Here is an 18,535-nt window from a genome sequence, read left to right as displayed (position 1 = left end):
CTCTATGGTGTTAAATAAAGTTCAATGGCTTCTGCAGAATGCATTTAATTTTTTTTTTTTCCCCCCAAAATTCTGTGTTTCATCTCTTTGTGCACATCAGACAAGAACTTGGGAGAAGCCCAAAGGGGCTTTCCCAATCATGTCACTAATTTCATTGTTAGGTTTAACATTTTGGAATCAAACAATTACCATGGGAAAAGCTTGCCAACATGTTTACTTGGAGCATGGACGTTCACTTGTGAAAAGGAAAAGTGAACAAGTAGCAAAGTAATGCTAAACTGGGATGTGACCTGGTCAAACTGTTAAAATATGTCACTTCTGCTCTCCTTATAGATATGACATTGTCACCTACCCAGTAAAGCCAAACACTTCCTTAAGACTTTTAAAAATTCTGTTACCGTAATAGAGGAGAAGTCATACATCAAAATACAAAAGCACCCTTACTTCTGCTCTGCTGCACAGCACACTTGCTATATTTAGCTGTGCTGGGGAATCAATTGCTTTATATAATCTTATCACAAGCCATTGCTGAAAAAACCCCCATCTGAGTCTGTCACTTGACCTTGGGCAAAACAAGTCTTTCTGCTTTCTTCAGAGCTCCTTCTGCCATGTATGTTAGAAGAATCTGTAACCAAGCAGTGCTTTCCACTGTCCTTGTCCAAAGTCAGTGGAGTAAGCAAAAGTCATTTTAGTCTTGTTAAACTAAGCAAAGATGCAAGTACCTTCCTTGTCTGAGAACTTTTTTTTTGACTGCTTTTTAGCATGTTCTGTGCTTCATTTTGCTTGAACTTTTGAACAGAAACAATACCAGTTTTGTTTAGTCATTACAATACTAATTTTCTTTTATTTAGCCCTTATTAGCGGAAGCAAACAAAACAATAAAGATCATTATGATTGATAGCTACAAACCACTTTGATCTCTGAAATACAAAGTGTGCTAGATTACTGTGTTTAAACTTTTCTCTGCTTTTCTTTTTATCCAGAAGTCAGATAATACCTGATTCCTACTTCCAAACCCATAATTTCTTCTGCCTTAAGAATTCCACAGTTTGAGGCTGGGAGAAGTCTTTAGAGAAATATTGCAGTATGTTTGCTCTATTCTTTCCATTCTTCCTCTGTGTTGGCCAATACACACCTTGGACAATGGGGTTACAATGACCTTTTTTGTACGGCTGCTGAGCCAAATGTTTGTGTGCTTGGTAGTAGTGAGGGGAACAAGTCCCAGCAGAAGCGAAGTGACCAATAAAAAAGAATAGAGCAAAAAATCTTTAACGTTAGGGTCTCTCGAGCCTGCAACTAGAGGACAAAATCAAGGCATCTCTTTCTAGGAAGCAAAAAATATTTCCTGTATTTCCTGAATTGCATATCCTAGGGCTTATGTTGAAGGGAAGCTGTTACAAATGATGGCCAAATGGTACTATTTTCATTATTTTATATCTAACCTTAAGGACTCGGCTGTTTAGTAGGTACACTTACTACTTTATTTATTCATTGTAGTCTTCTTTAAAAAACGTAAGACTAAACCACTACTGCTCTATAGACCCACACAAATGTACGAAATCACAGAAGCTTTTCTGAACACTTTTAAAGGAGTAAACATTCAGGAAGCCTGAATCAGCACCAGAGCCACAGAATTCTTACACTCACTGATTTTTAGTAAGACTTAGATGAAGCCTTTGGTCTTTATTATCGTCTTTCATGACATTAGACAATGAATGAACGTGGCCTATGTTTGCTCACTTGCCATCCACTCAGATGCCCTGTGGTTCTCCATAGTAGCTGACAAACTTATATTTTGGATGTGTTTCAGAAAAACAGATAGTACATTGTAGATTTCATGTTAGTAGGGACATTCTTGATTCTGCTAGGCAAAGCCTCCATATTCTTCACTGGAATGTGTAACAGTGGAACCTACTAGAAAAGACTTCATCGTTAATAAGGAACCTGCTTTTTCAGCATAGCAATGCTCCACCTTTATGGTGGTCAATAAACTTGTGTATGATAATATAGTATGTGTATTATTTCTTGTCACTCAAAATACAGAAGATAAAAACTGGGTCATAAATGCTAAATTGTATTGTATGTCAGCATCACTTGCTATGCTCTTAAAAAAAAGTTAATTTATTAAAATAAAATTTTAGGTAAAGATTACATTTGTCTTTACATGAGAAGGAAAGTGAGACTTTGCAAAGTGCTCTCTAAAGTTATTTAGTACAATAGTTCTAGACAATAAAAGAAGCAGGGTGAATAAGGAGTGCAGAGAAGGGAGCAATGCAAAATATTACTCTTTCCTTTGGATCTGAAAAAGAAAAGGAAGTTGCAAGACCAATTAGTTGTGGACTTCTACAAGTCACTAACATTCTTGTATTCCCCTCTTTTTTTCCTTATGTGTTGGTTGATTCTGGGATGGGTTGTTCCACTGAGGCATTTCAGGAGCCTTCAATAGAAGAAAGATGCACATCCAACAGAAGTTAGTAAAAATATACTCTAGCAGTTCTATGATTGTAATCATACTGGCACCACAAAACAATCCAAGCTGGCCACCTACATCGGCTGTAATAGAAGGAAATAAACACGTGTCATCCAAAGCATTTAGTTTAGTCTAGCAAGGAAACAAAACCTGCCAGGCTCAAGTGTTAAATAGATTCAATATACATAATACATCACTTTAGGAAAACAGAATTAATATTCTTAAGAATGTTTACTGAAGAAGACTAATGTGTTTTCGAAAATTCTAAATAAAGCAAGTACAATACAAGACATCCTACTGGGAAACAGATACTTAAAATATTTCTTACTCCCCTGCCTTTTTAACTGTTCCCTTGTTTCTCCTCCCCGTGTTCTCCCTCTCCCCTCTAAATCCCATAAATGTCACTATTCTTACAGTCCTGTGTGTGATATAGCCATAAATTAGTGCCAAACTTAATTCTTACTCTCAGTTGCTCTCCCTACCACAGGTTCTTTAATAGAATTACAGGTGACAGTATCAAAAATGGCCATGAGACAGACATGATTATTACCATTATAATATTAAAAGTATTGATTTTTGTTCAGAAGCCTACATAGTCTTTGATTCAGGAGGAGAGAGAATAAAAAAGGTTGGTTTTTTTAGTCTAGTAAGGTGGGGTTTTTAAATTATTTTTAGATAAATTATTAATCAGCAATAAATGAACATTAAACATACACTTACCAAGCAACTCAGATATAGTCAAGGCCTTCTGCTGCTGTGTTATTTTGTAGCTCAGATCATGATATTTAATCTCAATATGCACAAGGTTTTGCCTAATGACAAATACATACAGTTTACTTGAGACAGTCAGGAGTGCTGTTCGTTTTTACCAACATCTATCAGCATGGTCTGAGTTCAGGGGGACTGATGATGTCTTTTAATGAAAAATTAGGTGAGTGTTACCAAAACCAGTTACATGAGAGAAGGAAAAGAACCAAAGTGTCCTAATAAAAACAGGAGCTTATCAGAGGAGTAGATCTTTATGCTATATTGAAAAAGTAACTCTAGGTCTGTACTGTGAGATAGACTTGTACTTTTTAAGGGTCACTGAGGTAAACTTGGGTGGAAATGTCAAGCATTGTGACCTACAGCATATAAAGTGCCTGGAAATGCAGTCTACCCCTCTTGATTATGTGCAACTGCATATTTAATTGTGCTTATTTCAATGGGCATGTTTGTGCAGAACAGTGCTTGTCCTATATTCAGAGGTTTAGTTCTATCCTCTAATAGCCTTGCTTACCTAATTATATTCTTGCTTGCTGCAAAAATGGGAGAGTAGGTAAATCTCAGTTGGAGCAAGTCCAGAGAAGGGCCATGAAGATGATCACAGGGCAGGAGCACCTCTCCTATGAACACAGGCTGAGAGAGTAGAGAGTTGGGGCTGTTCAGCCTTGGAAAGAGAAGCCTCCAGGGAGAAATTATAGCAGCCTTCCCACACATTGAGGGGGCCTACAAGAAAGCTGGAGAGGGATTTTTCACAAGAACATGTAGGGATAGGACAGGGAGGAATGGCTTTAAACTGAAAGAGGATAGGTTTAGATTAGGTATTAGGAAGAAATTCTTTACTGTGAGGGTGGTGAGGCACAGGAACAAGGCGCCCAGAGAATGTGTGGATGCCCTGTCCCTGGAATTATTCTACATCAGATTGGACGGGACTTTGAGCAACCTGATCTCGTGGGTGGTATCCCTGCCTATGGCAGGGATGTTGGAACGAGATGATCTTTAAGGTCCCTACCAACCCAAACCATTCTATGACTCTTCAGAAATGTGAACAGCTACAGATTCTTGGGTTGACAGTGATAATGAGCTCATTAACAATAATAATGAAAATAAATTACTTTATATACAAAATAACTTCTGTCTCTTGGGTGATAATTCTAAAACTCAGGTAGCTCTGATTAGTAAAAATAATCTTATTCTCATAGCTTCTGTTAATAAGATTCGTACCATTGTCATGGAGTTGCTAGCAGAACTATCCAAATAAATATTTAACTTTTCCCTTCTTACATCTTCAGAAATAAATAGATCTCCATGTTTTATAGTTTGGAATATGTACTCATTAATGCATGGGTTGCACTCCTATTGGTTAAAGCTTGGTAACAGGGGAATGTCCAGTATGTTCACTTGCTTAATTGAATAATTACTGGATTACTTATGATGTTTACAGACAATAAAATAATCAACAAAGATAAAATGTCCTCAAAGGATTAATATCCTTTGCGTATAACAACAGTTTCAATTTTCATAATCTTCATTGGGAACAGACTTTTTAGTAGGGCCTGTAGATATAAGACAAGAGGTAATGGTTTTAAACTAAAATAGGGTAGATTCAGACTAGGTATAAGGAAGACATTTTTTACAATGAGGGTGGTGAAACATTGGAACAGGGTGACCAGAGAGATGGTAGGTGCCCCATCCCTGGAAACATTCAAGGTCATGTTGGATGTAGCTTTGAACAACCTGATACAGTTGAAGATGTCCCTGGTCATTGCAGGGGGGGCTTGGACTACTTGACCATTAAAGGTCCCATCCAATCCAAACTATTCTATGTTTTGTATAGTTCCTGATCATGTATAAAGATATGCAAGCATTTGGAGACTGATGGCTTCAAAAGTGAGGAAACTGAAGTCACTGAGACAATGAAACTCATAAATATTTCCTTAACCAAATTTTCTGCAGTTTTTTATAAACATACTTTGATGTTGTACACACTGTGAGTTCATGTAGCACCTGCTTTAATACTTACTTTGTACTGCTGAGATCTACAGCTGTGAGCAAGAGGCAATTCAGTCTATGAAACTGTGTTAAATGCTCTTTGACAAGTAGATCGTATCTTTCTTATCCACAGTCTTAGGTGTATCTAAGTATATTATATCTATGTATGTATAAATCTTAAGTAGTTTTATCTAAAAGATTGTATTATCTCACAGACAACGTTATTAATACCACACATAAGAATATCTTTTATGTTCATATTTTCATTGTATTATCTGTTAGAACAATTAAAAGGAATTGATAATTTCTTTATTAGACAAGGTGTTAAGCAAGATTACCTGATGTATTCTGGGCTTTTCTTCAGTTTCTCAGAAAAATATTTTATGGCTTTTTCTCCTCCAAAACTTGAATAGCTGACAGTGGTGGGATAATCTGTTTCTTCACATGGGGCAGGGCAAGTGGAATTGTGTGTTCCTGCTGTACATAATCCTTTTATCTCTATATCATCTGAAATTTCAGGAGAAAAAATTTATACAATATTTCTAAAAAAGCACAGTTTAAAAATTTTTTGAAAAAACTTACTAAATGACTTTTAACTGGCTTTGATAAATGTATGGGTTAATTATCCTGAGAAAAGTGTATACTTGTCAGTTTACAAGAAACTAATAAGTATTTATAACTGTCATTTGGGAAACTGATGCCCAATAATAAGGGTTGGGATATTTTGCTCACTTTTTCCAAAGAAATTTAGCACCTTTAAGTCTTTCTGCCTTATCAGGGCTTTGTGTGCTTATTATTTCTCATCCTCAGTTAAACAATAGGACAACAGAAGCATTTCCATGTTCTGTGCTAGCTTTCTAATTACATAGTTAGGAGTATATCCTTGGTCTTGATGCCTTGATGTCTGCCCATCTCATTTCAATGTACAGAAATGGCTTCCAAAGCAATTCCAGTTGTATTTTACTATCATCTGATAACTATACAAAAACCTTGGTAAGCTAAATTCACTATAACTTAACCCCTACCTGCCATTTGATAGTTGGGCTCAAGACAGCTAAGAGTCTTAGGGAAAGCTTTGTTTCTTCAAATACCAAAACAAAGTAATAAAATTCTGCAGGTCTGGCTGCTCGTGAAAGTGGTAGTAGGTCCCGCAGATACTGGATCAGTGTGCTGTCACTTTAGATTTTGTTGTCAGATGTCTTACTTCTCCAGCACTGTCAAGGGAGAGTCAGCCCCTAAAATGGGATCCTGGGGACCATACACCTACAACCTACAAACCAGGTTCACCATGTACAGTACTTTGATGCCGGTTCCTTCTGGGGTCCGGCTCTGAATCCTTGATAGGACTTTGGGGTCATTTTTGTTTATTGCTGTGTAGTTTCTTTGAAATTCAGTCATCAAATATCAGTTAAGTAAAATAATAAACCACTTTCCATCATGAGAGGCTTTCAAAGATCAAGGTTATATAAGAGAGTGAACTCAGTGAAATGTATTTCAAAAGAGCCACAGGAAAAACAGACATTGTTCACTGTAGTAGATCTTGCCTGAATGCTGCACACACCTAATCAAAACAGAAATAAACCCCTACACAGTTCCCCCTTCCACCCCCAACTTGTTAGTCTACTAATCACTCATTCCTTTGGGAAGAGAGAGTCACGTTACACAGCAGAAAGCAAAATAATTAAAAGGGAAGCTTTCTCAAGTTCATGGGAAGTTTCTTGTCATGTTACCATTTTCAGTATTTTCCAGAATATCTGTTCTAGTGACTTACAGATCTTATATCTACTATGTGCAGATCATTTGTTTATGGAAAAGAATTGCATTTGAAGAGCTTTGAAAATTTATAATTCATTTTACTTTTGAAAAGATAAAACCTTCAAGTCCAGTGATTTATATTTTTATCAGTTAGCAAACTTTTTATTACTGTGCTGTTCACTCTTCTTGCACAAAGAATACAAGATTGAATCTAGAAAGGTGATGCTACGAAGATGTGAAAATGATAGCCAGAGGCTTGGTAATTGAAAACAGATTAATTAAACGTTCTTCCATTTTAAACCATTTCTCATTGCTGAAAAGGAATTCTTCTATTTGTTTGTTGGGGCGGTGTTATTTTTGGGAGCGGTTTTTTTTGTGATTTTGGTTTGGTTTGTTGGTTTGTTGTTTGGTGGTTTTTTTTGTTGTTTTTTTTTTTTTAATTGGGCATATATATCATTCTCTGTCTGGTCTCTGTTTTCAAAATAGTAAATGAACTGGGATGTACTCCATTTCAGATTACTTTCAGTATTTTGTTTTAATTGATAAATATTGTCTACTATTTGGAACTGGCTTAGAAAACATGAATATAAAGTTATTACTTACAGACTGCTGGATAAACACATTTGTAAAACTTCAGCAAGTCACATTCTGTTCCATTTCCTAAAAATAAATAACAAGCTTTAGGAAGCTAAATTAACAATCTAACCCTTAGCTCTAATTGTACTAAACTGAAATGTAATGTCATCAGAGCCTGTTCATCACTTCTCATCACTGAGAAATTAATTCAGCTGGGCACAGTGCAGTTGTCAACACCAGAATGGGTACACAGGGAAAAGAGAAAACAGACCAAGCCAGGAGGCTGCTTTTGGAGCAAACATCTTCATTATATGTACCAGCCAGTACTACCTTTAAGCTTGTGGCTCACTCTTTGTGTTAGCTTGCTAAAGACAGGAATTTCTGATTTTCCTAGTGCAAATAAAAAAAAAACAAACAAAAAAAACAAGTGAGGTAGATTTGATATATGATTACATCCCATGAGTTTCTGCAGAAGTTTTGAACTTCATGTAAGAGTTTTTTGGACATGTAAGTAAGGGGTAAGGTAGTACCCTGAGCTAATAGCAAAATTTTCAGATTTCAGATGTCCTCAGGTTCACCCTGATTTTTTCCCTCACATGGAAATGTTATGTAGAAGTTTAGCACACAGCATTACTCTCCTTTATCTAATTGTTGTTGTGTGCAGCTCTCACCCTGGGTATAGGAGCCCCAGGCTTAATTGTCTTCTCAAAACCCTTTCCATGACATTTTCCAGAAGACTGCCAACCACCTTTCCAAAAGGTTCTCAAACAAGCAGGCTAAAGATTATGCATTAATGGGTCTACTTTAGTAAAAGCATTCTACCTTGCTTGAGCATATTTAAAAAATACATCGAGTCAGAAAGTGCAGGCTTTCTTCTGGCTTTTCTTATGAACTAGTGGCTTTCTTTTCCACTAGTGACAAAATATCGGCAACAGCAGAGATTTGTGATCTAGTTCTTGCTTTAAGGAGGGATGATAATATTATCATTACATTTAATTCTGAAAAGGTGTGCTCAGTGTTACTGCTTTACATGTCTGGAGTGATTAAAGTGCCTGTATTCTTGAGAGGAGTATTACAGCATACACCCTGCATTTGAGGTTGATTAGAAGGCTCCACACAGCCTTTTGGCTTTTGCAGAGCCCTATTCTGGTGCCAGGCTATTTCCATGTTCATGTGTAGGACCTCAGATTTGGTCTTCAAGCAAGCAGTTCTGCTGTGGTTGCTAAACACCTGTAAAATAATTTTTCTGGGCTATATGTGAAAATATATGACTTCTTATGGATATAGTTCCAGCTCTTTGGGAAGTCATATTGAAGACTATAGACTTTGTCTTACACTCCTGAGGCATAATATTTTCTTCCACTTGTTTGGACTGTATCCTAAGAATAGACAATGAGCCAGATGCTAGGTCTAGAGTTGACCAAATGTCTTTTCTTGGAATTTTAATTAATCCCAGCTGTAGGAATCCACCAAACATGTGCTCCATCTCCTTCACTGTTCAATAGAATGTGAGGTCTCCTAGGAAGATGATCAGTGTCTGGTATGATGGTACTCCTGAGAAATACCTGGAAGAATGAATGGCAAACAGCCACACCAGTCCTGTATGTACCGGGCTTTGCATTCCAGCAAACATCCATTAGTACTATAAATCTTGTGGTACTGCAGCTTTATATCAGGCTTGCACTCTCCCCATGGGTATTCTTGGATAATTGACTGTAGGGTAATAATAACAAAAGATGAAATTTTTTTTTGTCTCTGTTTTAAATTTAGATATTGTTTTCTCACATTTTAAAGTGCTGAAGGAAGCCTGTTGAAGACATAAACAGTAACATTGTGATTTAATTGGAGGCAGTTAGTTTGTGCTCTTGGGATTAAAAAAAATCATCTCCTCTCTGTCACAGCAAAAGTAGGGCCTGATCAGACAGCCTAGTGCAAAACGGTGGTCCATTCCACTTGGATTCCACTAGGAATCTGAGACACCCTTAACGGGAACAGAATGTGTTGATGGGGAAATGCTGTGATGTCCTTGTGTCATTAAATGTCAGTGAGACTGTAAGGTGATAGGAAAGAAAGGCTGACTTTGATAGAGACAAATTAGGAAGACCAGTGACATCCTCTCCAAAACAGCAGTAATCTGTTTTTGTCTGGAGAAAATATTATTAGGAGGCACTTAGGCATGATAAATATTTTACATTCCAACATTGTCATTGGTTCAGAAGAGAATTAGAGACAGTAGAGACCGCTACTTCCAGATAATGGACAAAGTCCTTACCTTCAGTTGGCGAATTGTGACCTGTGCGTGCGTGCCGACTGGTGTTAATAAACCTAAACCATCGAAGCGTGGAAGCTCTTGGGGTGAATGGATAACAAAAGTTATTCCAGCATCAGTATAACCAAGAGCAGGTTCATCGGTGAATTGGTCCTGATACAAAAAGAATTATTTAAAATAGTTCTGCCTTTGCTTACTATCCGAAGCTTTAGCTATACTTAATGTGGTACTAAGCTATCAAGTCTTGTATCTCTAGTCATATTTTTGGCAATTAACAGGAAAGTATGGAAGCAAACTGACTTGAATTTCCTTTGTTCATTACCTCTGTGGGTTTCCTTCCAGTGACTATAAACTTTCAAGTTTTTTATTCCTTTTGGCATCACTTAATTTCAAAAGCTAGAAGGCATAGATGAGCATTTACTCATATCTTGGATATTTATTCCCTTTACTTGCAACTACCTGCCGCATTTCAGCAGAATTTCCACTGTTCTCTTCAGAACCTTTCACTCCTGACTCGTACTTCCTAAAGAACAAAAGTGAATGTCTAAGTCATTTATCAGTCCATATTTTAGATTTCTTCCCTGATCTCACAAGGGTGATATTCCCTGTTTTCTGCTTTTTGTTGATCAAAGACAATTCTAATGTCAGAAACTATTTACAGTGCAAAGACCAGGTCTTGGCTGGCACTGAGCACTTGCAGCTGCTGCTGCAACTAAAATTCAGTGCTACTTAGACACTGGCATCATATGACCTTACCTACTGGGCCATTATATAAAATGAAGTGATGTTATCCTAAACTGCTTGTATAAAATTAAATCACTGCTCTGATGTCATGTTTCAGTTGTAGATGAATTGTGCATTTATATGCTCACTCACAATTTTCAGAACCCCTTAGCTGGGGACAGAGTAAATAATAATTCTGACTTTTTAAATCTGTATTTGGCCTTCCTTTTAAAATACCCTCTCACTTGGAAATAGTCTTGATATAGAATTTTGTGCATGAAATTCTGAAGGTCTATATAAAACCAACCAAACCCAAACCCCAAACCAAACCCAAAATGAACATACAAACAAAAAAGCAAAACCCTCCACTAATTTAGAAGTTAATGATGTGATTTGTTGCTTATAATCCTTAGGGTAGCTGTACCTGTTGGACATCAAAAAGCAAATGTAAGCCTCTTCCAGACAAACTCACTCTTCTTGCTGAAAGATCATTGTGATTAAAAGTAAAGCAGTTTCCATATTCAGTGAAAACATGTTCAAAATCCTTCAATAAAGGAAAATAGGGAAGAGTGAAATAAGGAAAGAACACTCGAAGTTTCCCTGGTGAATTACAATTCAAGAGAGGGACTACGGGGGTTGTTGGGGTTTTTTGATGTTTTTTTTCCCCCGAAGGCAGTCCTCAGTATTACAAACAGAAAAGTGGTAATTGATGGAAATATTCAAAAATATTTCACCTCTTTCTATAGAAAATGAAGTTCAAAGGAGAAATTTCACATTGTTTATTAATACATATGAGCTGCTCAAAATAATTTAATGAGGTTCTGTGTTTTCTTAGTGCCCGTTATTTTATATAGAAATTATATACTCAACAACAACTTGTTTAATTTTTTCATTAGCTGTTTAGTGAAGATTGTTTCAAACTGGAAGTCATGTTACATATGAAAGTACCATATTTGCATTTTTGCCAAAGCCACCTCATAATTTAATATGACTGCATCTCATTGCTTTAGTTTTAGTTACTAGCACTGGGGTTTTTCAGTTAAGACAAGTCTCCAATGTTAAATTTTAAAAGCTACAGCATATCTAAAGGTTAAATTAAACTGAGAGAATAAAGGAGTGACTTTTCACATTTTCTATTTAAGTTGGGAATTGCTTTATAGAAGAATCAACATAAAAATGGGATGATCATATTCTTGGCTGTTGTCCAAAATTCCCAATGTTGGGCTACTTTCATGTGAATATTTAAAATTCTTATGGACTCTGCATATAGTTACCTTGGCTGTCTATATTCTTGAATCATGTCATGCAAAATACTCCATTCAAACTGTCCTTCAATACAGGCCATTGATGGGAAAGGCTGTTAGTTATAGCCTGGAGGTATGACGGCTTTCAAAGGCTGCTGTTTGTGCAGAAGTGGCACTGGGCATAGAGCAATTGAAACTGAAATTCCATGTTACAGCTCAGGGAGTCCATCAGGCTGCCTCTGCAGTCAGTGTGAGAATCGAGACCCTCAGGTAACTTAGAGCAGGCTTTTTTTCTGCATTGTTTGACTGTAAAGGGAACACAAGGGGAGCAGCTGGCAAAGCTAGATGTCCCAAGTTGACTGTAAGAATATATCCCCTTCCCCTCCATGCTACTGTTTTAGTAAAACAAACATATTTACCTGTGGGTAACATGGCTTTCCAAAAAAATCACATTCTAGCAATGTGCTGCTGTTCAGATAAAACCCATTTTTCCTTGTAAACTCTTTGATGCTGAAGTTCTGGTGCCCAGCAAGGAAATCATTTAACTCTTGAGAATATTTATCTTCCATAACAAATTTTTGGAGAATCGCAGACACAATGTTCCAAATAAAAAAAATTATTTTGAGGTTGCTTACTTCATGAGCTTGAAACCTGTCAGTGAGAAGGAGAAAGAATTGCTTAGAGTTCTGCAGTTACAGGACTGATCTCTAGACTGCTCTTGACAAAACTGTGACGTGATTTGTTGTCTGCTTGCAAACTATAAGTGATTCTTGCCCACGAGGCTGCACTTTGATCTCTACAACATGAATAAGTCTCCATCTTTAGGAATGTATCTTCCATATCTGGAAACAGAAAATGGACACCTTCCCATGGCTATTCTGGTCAGTCATGTTGGAAACATTTCTGTTGTGTGTGGTTGTTTATTAAAAAAAAATAAACCCCAACTCCCCTAAATAGATTAGCCATTCGCATAAGCTAATTCGCATTAGAACTGATGACAAGCTGAAAAATTGCATTTACATATGGGAAACTAGCTGGGAGGAGCTATTCCTTTCAAAGAAGACTGTCTTCCTTCATTTGGAAATTTGAATTCTAAGTGCGTCTGCAGTAATCTCCTGTACCTGCTTTACTAAGGTAAACTACAACCCAGTGTAGATACAGTCTACCTTCCCATGAGCTCTGTGACTGGTGACACAGTGGTATAAACCAAGGATGATTCTTACTCCTTGAATCCACGTGAAAAATCTCAAAAACATGATGAGACATTGTAGGTGCTTTCCTGATGTACAGCATTGAAGTTCTTTATTAAGTAAAGTAAGGGTTTACAGAAATTATAAGTTTGAAAAGAGAATAAACACAAATGAGACTACAATGCCATGTCCTTTAGAACTGACAGTTTTCTAATCTTATTTTTAAAAATGTATCGGTATGTTTGTATAATGGATCTTGATGTTCCAACTTAAGGAGAATTAGTAGGAACAACTCTTCACAACTGAATTTGAGTCAAAAAGTATAGACAAAGAGAGTCCTGTGCCTCTTTTTCCTGCTAACAAAAAAATCTGGTTACTGAAAACAGGAGGGAAGGATAAGCACAGCGTGAATGGCAGATGGATATGGCAGCAAACTGTTGCTTAGATGGAAAACTGCCATGCTCAGTTTACAATGTGCTGCCACTATAATTACAAGAAGTGAGGCATTTTTGTAACAGCCAGCACACTGCAATCAGAGGGACTTCTACCTGCAGTGCCTGTTGTGCAGTTATAACCCAGGATTGCTTCATGCAGGGCAATGATAAGGTGGCATAGTGAGGCAGAACAGCTCCAGGCATTTCAGGCTTGGACTTTCAGCTGATTCTGCCAGTAAAAGGTAGAAGAAAAGAAAACTTACAATCTGTGAGGAAAAAATGTGGGTAAACTTTCTGTATTTCTAAAACTGTTACTGAATTACATATTTGCACTAAAAATCAGGCCTTAGGTTTGTTACATTATTTTCAAAGTGGCTGCATCTCAATCTTGGCCACTGTCTTCAAATGTAGAAATCTGTAGTGAAGTTCCTGCTTAGATACATGACTTCCAAACAACCCAAATGCTTCCCTTCTGCAAAAAACACAGACATCAGCTGGAACTCTAAAGGCTGAGCAACTCTGAAAAAAAAGTTATCTATTTTGCCTAAGATTTCTACCTTTGTATGAAGTTTCCGTTTCAAGTTATTTCCAAATCTTGTCTCTTATTTTTAACTTGGATGTGGCTGATGATTGTCCCTTAGTTACACTGTAGAAGTAACACTCCTACATAAGAACACCCCCACCAGAGGGATTTTTCTATTCCAACTTCTGTTTTGAAACTTAAAAATCTGTCATGCAGTTGCTCATCTGAAGAAAGGGGAAGATTATAGAAACAATCTTCCTTAATCAAGTCTCGTATTTTCATCTTCATTTAAATCTCCTGTGTTGGTGTGGAAGACATGCCCCTCAGAGCCATATTTTCCTTGTTTTATGTGATTTGTCCAAGTGAGTTGTGCAATCTGACTGCTTTCAGATAAAGATGTGTTACCTCTCAAGAGCAAACAACAAACACAACTGTTACCTGTTTAAGTTGCAAAAAGTCACAGCAGGAAATTGGATGTCTTCCACATACTGAACCACCACTGTAGTTGTGGTTGGCCAGCTGAAGTAGTAGATGAAGCGACTGCAGATTTGCCAAATAACAACAGCAAGACAGCCTGCGAGTACAAGCAGCCACAGCACTTTGCGAGTCTTGCTCCGTGTTTGAACAATATTGTGCACGCCATGAAAAGAAGTGGATGAGGCAAACTCGTGATGATACTTCCTTCTGTCTTCCAAATGTGGCATCAGCTTCTTTATTAAACACAACCGTATCTTTTCCCATATTCCTGAATATGGAACAAAGTGAAAACACTTTTCTAAAATTAGCATTTAACCATCACTTAAGAAAGGAAAAGCAGATGTAAAATTTCCCTTTAATTATAAATTCTCTCTTTACTTGCTTGTGAGGATGGAAGAGTTGTGTGCTAAGACATGAGCTCAGTACTGCCCTGAGTACATACTATATCTTGCAATATTTCAAGCACACAAATGTTTAAGCACTTCAGTATAAAAAAGTAGTTCCATTTCTTGGAAAAAGATTGGATTTTGGCATACCTCAGTGATCTAAACCTATGGGTTGCTGTGAACTTACTGTGAAAATGAAGCATCTGACTTTTACAGTAACCACCCATTAAAGGACTGGCCCTTCACAGATGATCTGAGAAATAAGGTAAAAAAAGGAATTACATGGAATGATATGAAAGGGAATTTCACTTTTTCACTATTAAAAGTTTTAGAACAACCCTTGGAAGGGTACAGGTTCAAAAGAATAACTACTCTCATTTTCTTATATTCATACTTGTCTGATTCCATAACTTTGAAACAGGAATGGGTTTAGTTTTGGTTTACCCCAAGTTTCTATAGACTGTTTTTAAAAATAAAAAACCAACATCCAAACTGTTGTTAAAGCTAAGTTTAGGAGCTATAACAATAATGAATATAATCAATACCTGGAACTGCAGTAATTTTCTTACGTTTGATGCTGCATAATCTTTTGGACATGGATTTAAACTTCATTTTCTCCCCCAAAATATCCAAATGAGGGAAACTTGATGAGACCTTCCTCTTACCGTAATTGGACCAGTCTGTTTGCAAAAGGCTTCATTTACAGGTTGTTATCCACTACTTTATTTTGACATTGTCCATAAGAACAGTAAATCAAAAAAAGTTTGTGAGACAATAATAAATAGCATCTGGAAATTGTTTAACAGCAATTAAATGCTTCCCTAATTCTGTTTTTAACAAAAAATTAGGTTTAATAGTGTGTGTGTGTGGTAGGAAGAGAATATATCCTTTGTAAGACTGATTTACTTGAGGGTATTACAGCTGAGCAAAGGAACAAAGGGATTAAGAGTCATCTGCCAAAGCCACAGCAGCCACATCGTCACCACATCAGTATTCAGGGGTGTTGCTTTGGTTCACAGCTTCTAGACTGTGATAATGAAATCCCAGACAGTGTTGGATTTCAAAATGTTTCTGGAGGGAAAGTGTTTTCTTTATGTTGTTCTTTTAAGATCTGTGCAAGAACTTTGATTAATATCGCATAATTTACTGTGACCCAGTTTCTGCTAGAAAACTGTTCGAAAGTTTCTCTCCTAGCTCTAGTGACTATTGGACCCTACTGCAAATTCATTCAGTCGTGTGGGTTTGTACATCGTGCTGTAATGGAGGGTGTTTCTGGTTTAGCTCTAGGCTTCTCTCTCACCAGATGTGTGCAGTGGGACGAGCTCTTTGCGTATTCCCTGAATAAGAGTGGAGGGAAGTACATTCCTAACATATATCTGCATCTGCTGCCTGTAGGCTCCAACAAGAAACCACAGGTAAGTCAGACTCTTTTCTCCAGGGATAGTGTTGTGTTTATTCCTCTTATATGCACTGTGCTAGGTAAGAGCATGATACAATATCCCTACATAAAAGTCCATTGCCATCAAAAAAACTCTAGTTATCTTAATCAGCAGAAGTGTAACTTTGAATCTATGCAAATATGTAACTAAACTGTATTTCAGCTCTAGTGCATAGCTACTACAGTAAGTAGTAGCAAGTAGAAATGATGTTTTAGCTGATTGCAAAAATTTTGCTTTTAATGTGTAAGATTATCTAATGGCATACTGCTGCTTTCATTACTGTCTCACAACAGGAATTAGCACTACTGTGTGTCATAAAGAATCCTTATTCTACTTTCAGATTTCTTTAGCAAATGCTATAATTAAAAAAAAAAAGGAAAGAAAAATTATTTTTAACTACTCCAAGTAGGGTCAAATGGTAGACTTCTGGTGTGAAATTTCTCACATAGTGTGGATTGGAAAATGGTATCAAATTTGTAAGTTGGGACTAGCCATTTATTTGAGATTTGGTCCATTTATGAGGAATAGGTACATTCCAGTGGCATGTAATTAAAAATAGAGTGGTTATTCCAGGTGTCTGTTAGTGAATAGTAAAATAATACACCACAATAATGGATGAGTGTGAGATTATAAATTATTAACCTTTCCTTCCCCTTATAGGTAGGTCTTCACATCCTGTGCTGTGCAAAACTTAAGCAGTGTGTGTCTGGACTAAGGCTGTGTAACTAACACAGCTGAACTAGCTGTAAGTGGGTTAGAGTATCCAAGCTGCTGCTAGATAGACAGTAAACTCTTGCAAGACCTTAGACACATAGACAATAAGGTTCTTTTAGTAACAATAGAAAGTATATTTAATATAGGTACTGCAAAAATAATTGTCAAATGTGTGGATAAACCCAATATTTATAGAGGATTCAAATGGTATGGATAAGTAAAAAATCAAGGAGGTAACTAAATGCGAGGAATAGAGGAATCCAGGTGCAGGAGCAAACCACAAGTTTGGAGCCAAATATAGAACATGGATGTAAGCACTAGTAAGGTAGCTCATATGTTCAGGATGATACTGCAGATACTTTGCCTCAGGAAACACTGATTACTGGAAAAGCCCTGAGAACCATCACGGTTAGTCAGAAAACTTGATTTTCTAGTCAATATTGTTAAAGAAAAAATTACTTCCCTGCATGTATAACCAGGGATACAGGGACATACTATTATAGGCTTATAGAAATTCAAATAGAAATAGAAATTCACATAGTTATATGGGTATAGAGAAATTCACCCCTCAGCAATTCACAGTATCTTTAATTTTAAAGCTATAAATTGGATTTAAAGTTTTTTTTAAACTTCAGTCAGCAGGCAACTGGTCGCCATCTATAACTTCTTGTATAGGTCACTGATAGATAATGGGAATAGACTCTTTGATCTAGTGGGGAAAAAGATGTGACAGGACTGAGTGGGAAGAACTAGAAGCTAAGTTCTAGCAGAAATAAGGTACAACATTTTTATTTTTGTATTCTCAATATTTAATTGTGTTTGGATTTTCATTAATTACTACATTAAAAAGAATGGCTTTTTAAAAGGTCACTTATCTTCAGCCAGAGCTCTTACCTGAGAAGAGTTATTTCAGGAAGGTTGTATGTGGCTTCTGTGCAAGGCTTAGTCAGTCTATCAGATAGATATCTGATTTCCTCTTTACCTTGATCTAAAAATTATTCTAGTGTGGTATCATTAAGAGAAGCGATGGCTTAGTTAAAACTGAATTAGCTTTATTCTAAATACATAAAGGACCAATAGCTAAAGATTTTTTTCATTTCTTAGGTAAGTGTACAAATCTTTCTCTGCAAGCTTTTTTCATCTCTCCCTTCTTCTTCATATCTTGAAAAGGTACACCACTGCTAGTTTTGGACAAAATTACAAATAGTCTTGGTAAAGCGCTCTAATATGCCTAGTCACTTACCTTTAGCATCTGATTGAATGAATCTCCCAAGCTGGTCCATGTGGCTGTGCTTATTTCAGTAAGGAAGGAATGGATAACAAGCTGCCTTATCACTGTGACCACTGGTAGGTAATGGCTTTTATAGAAAACTAAATGGGAGGTGATACTCGATTACACATAAGACTGGGCAATTTACCAGCCAGGGTTGCTATGTTTTACCTTTCATTAACATGGTCTGCAATGTAAAGAAAAGATTATTTTTATTACAGGATCAGATGTACACATTTATATACATTTCAAATACATAATATGCTAATAATAGTACAAGTTCAGGCTTGTCTTGTGTATTGCATCACTTT

At 36.7% G+C, this 18,535-nt stretch overlaps 1 protein-coding gene across 1 annotated transcript; it reads right to left on the bottom strand.

Annotated features, from left to right (window-relative positions):
* Nucleotides 1-2,353: 2,353 nt before the first annotated feature.
* Nucleotides 2,354-18,237, bottom strand: ASIC5 (acid sensing ion channel subunit family member 5). Its single transcript, XM_027676863.1, has 10 exons — nt 18,198-18,237; nt 14,377-14,683; nt 12,211-12,442; nt 10,972-11,091; nt 9,828-9,977; nt 9,121-9,268; nt 7,583-7,639; nt 5,563-5,731; nt 3,191-3,282; nt 2,354-2,553 (listed from the first exon to the last, which is right to left on the bottom strand). The coding sequence occupies exons 1-10, from the start codon at nt 18,235-18,237 to the stop codon at nt 2,354-2,356; spliced, it is 1,515 nt and encodes a 504-aa protein (XP_027532664.1).
* Between the last annotated feature and the right edge of the window lie 298 nt (nt 18,238-18,535).

This window comes from Neopelma chrysocephalum, unplaced genomic scaffold (genome assembly GCF_003984885.1).
Source record: "Neopelma chrysocephalum unplaced genomic scaffold, ASM398488v2 Primary Assembly neopelma1_42b, whole genome shotgun sequence".
In the NCBI taxonomy this organism is placed as follows: Eukaryota; Metazoa; Chordata; class Aves; order Passeriformes; family Pipridae; genus Neopelma; species Neopelma chrysocephalum.
Note: the sequence above shows the minus strand (reverse complement) of the source record. Positions and strands in the feature narration are given on the sequence as shown.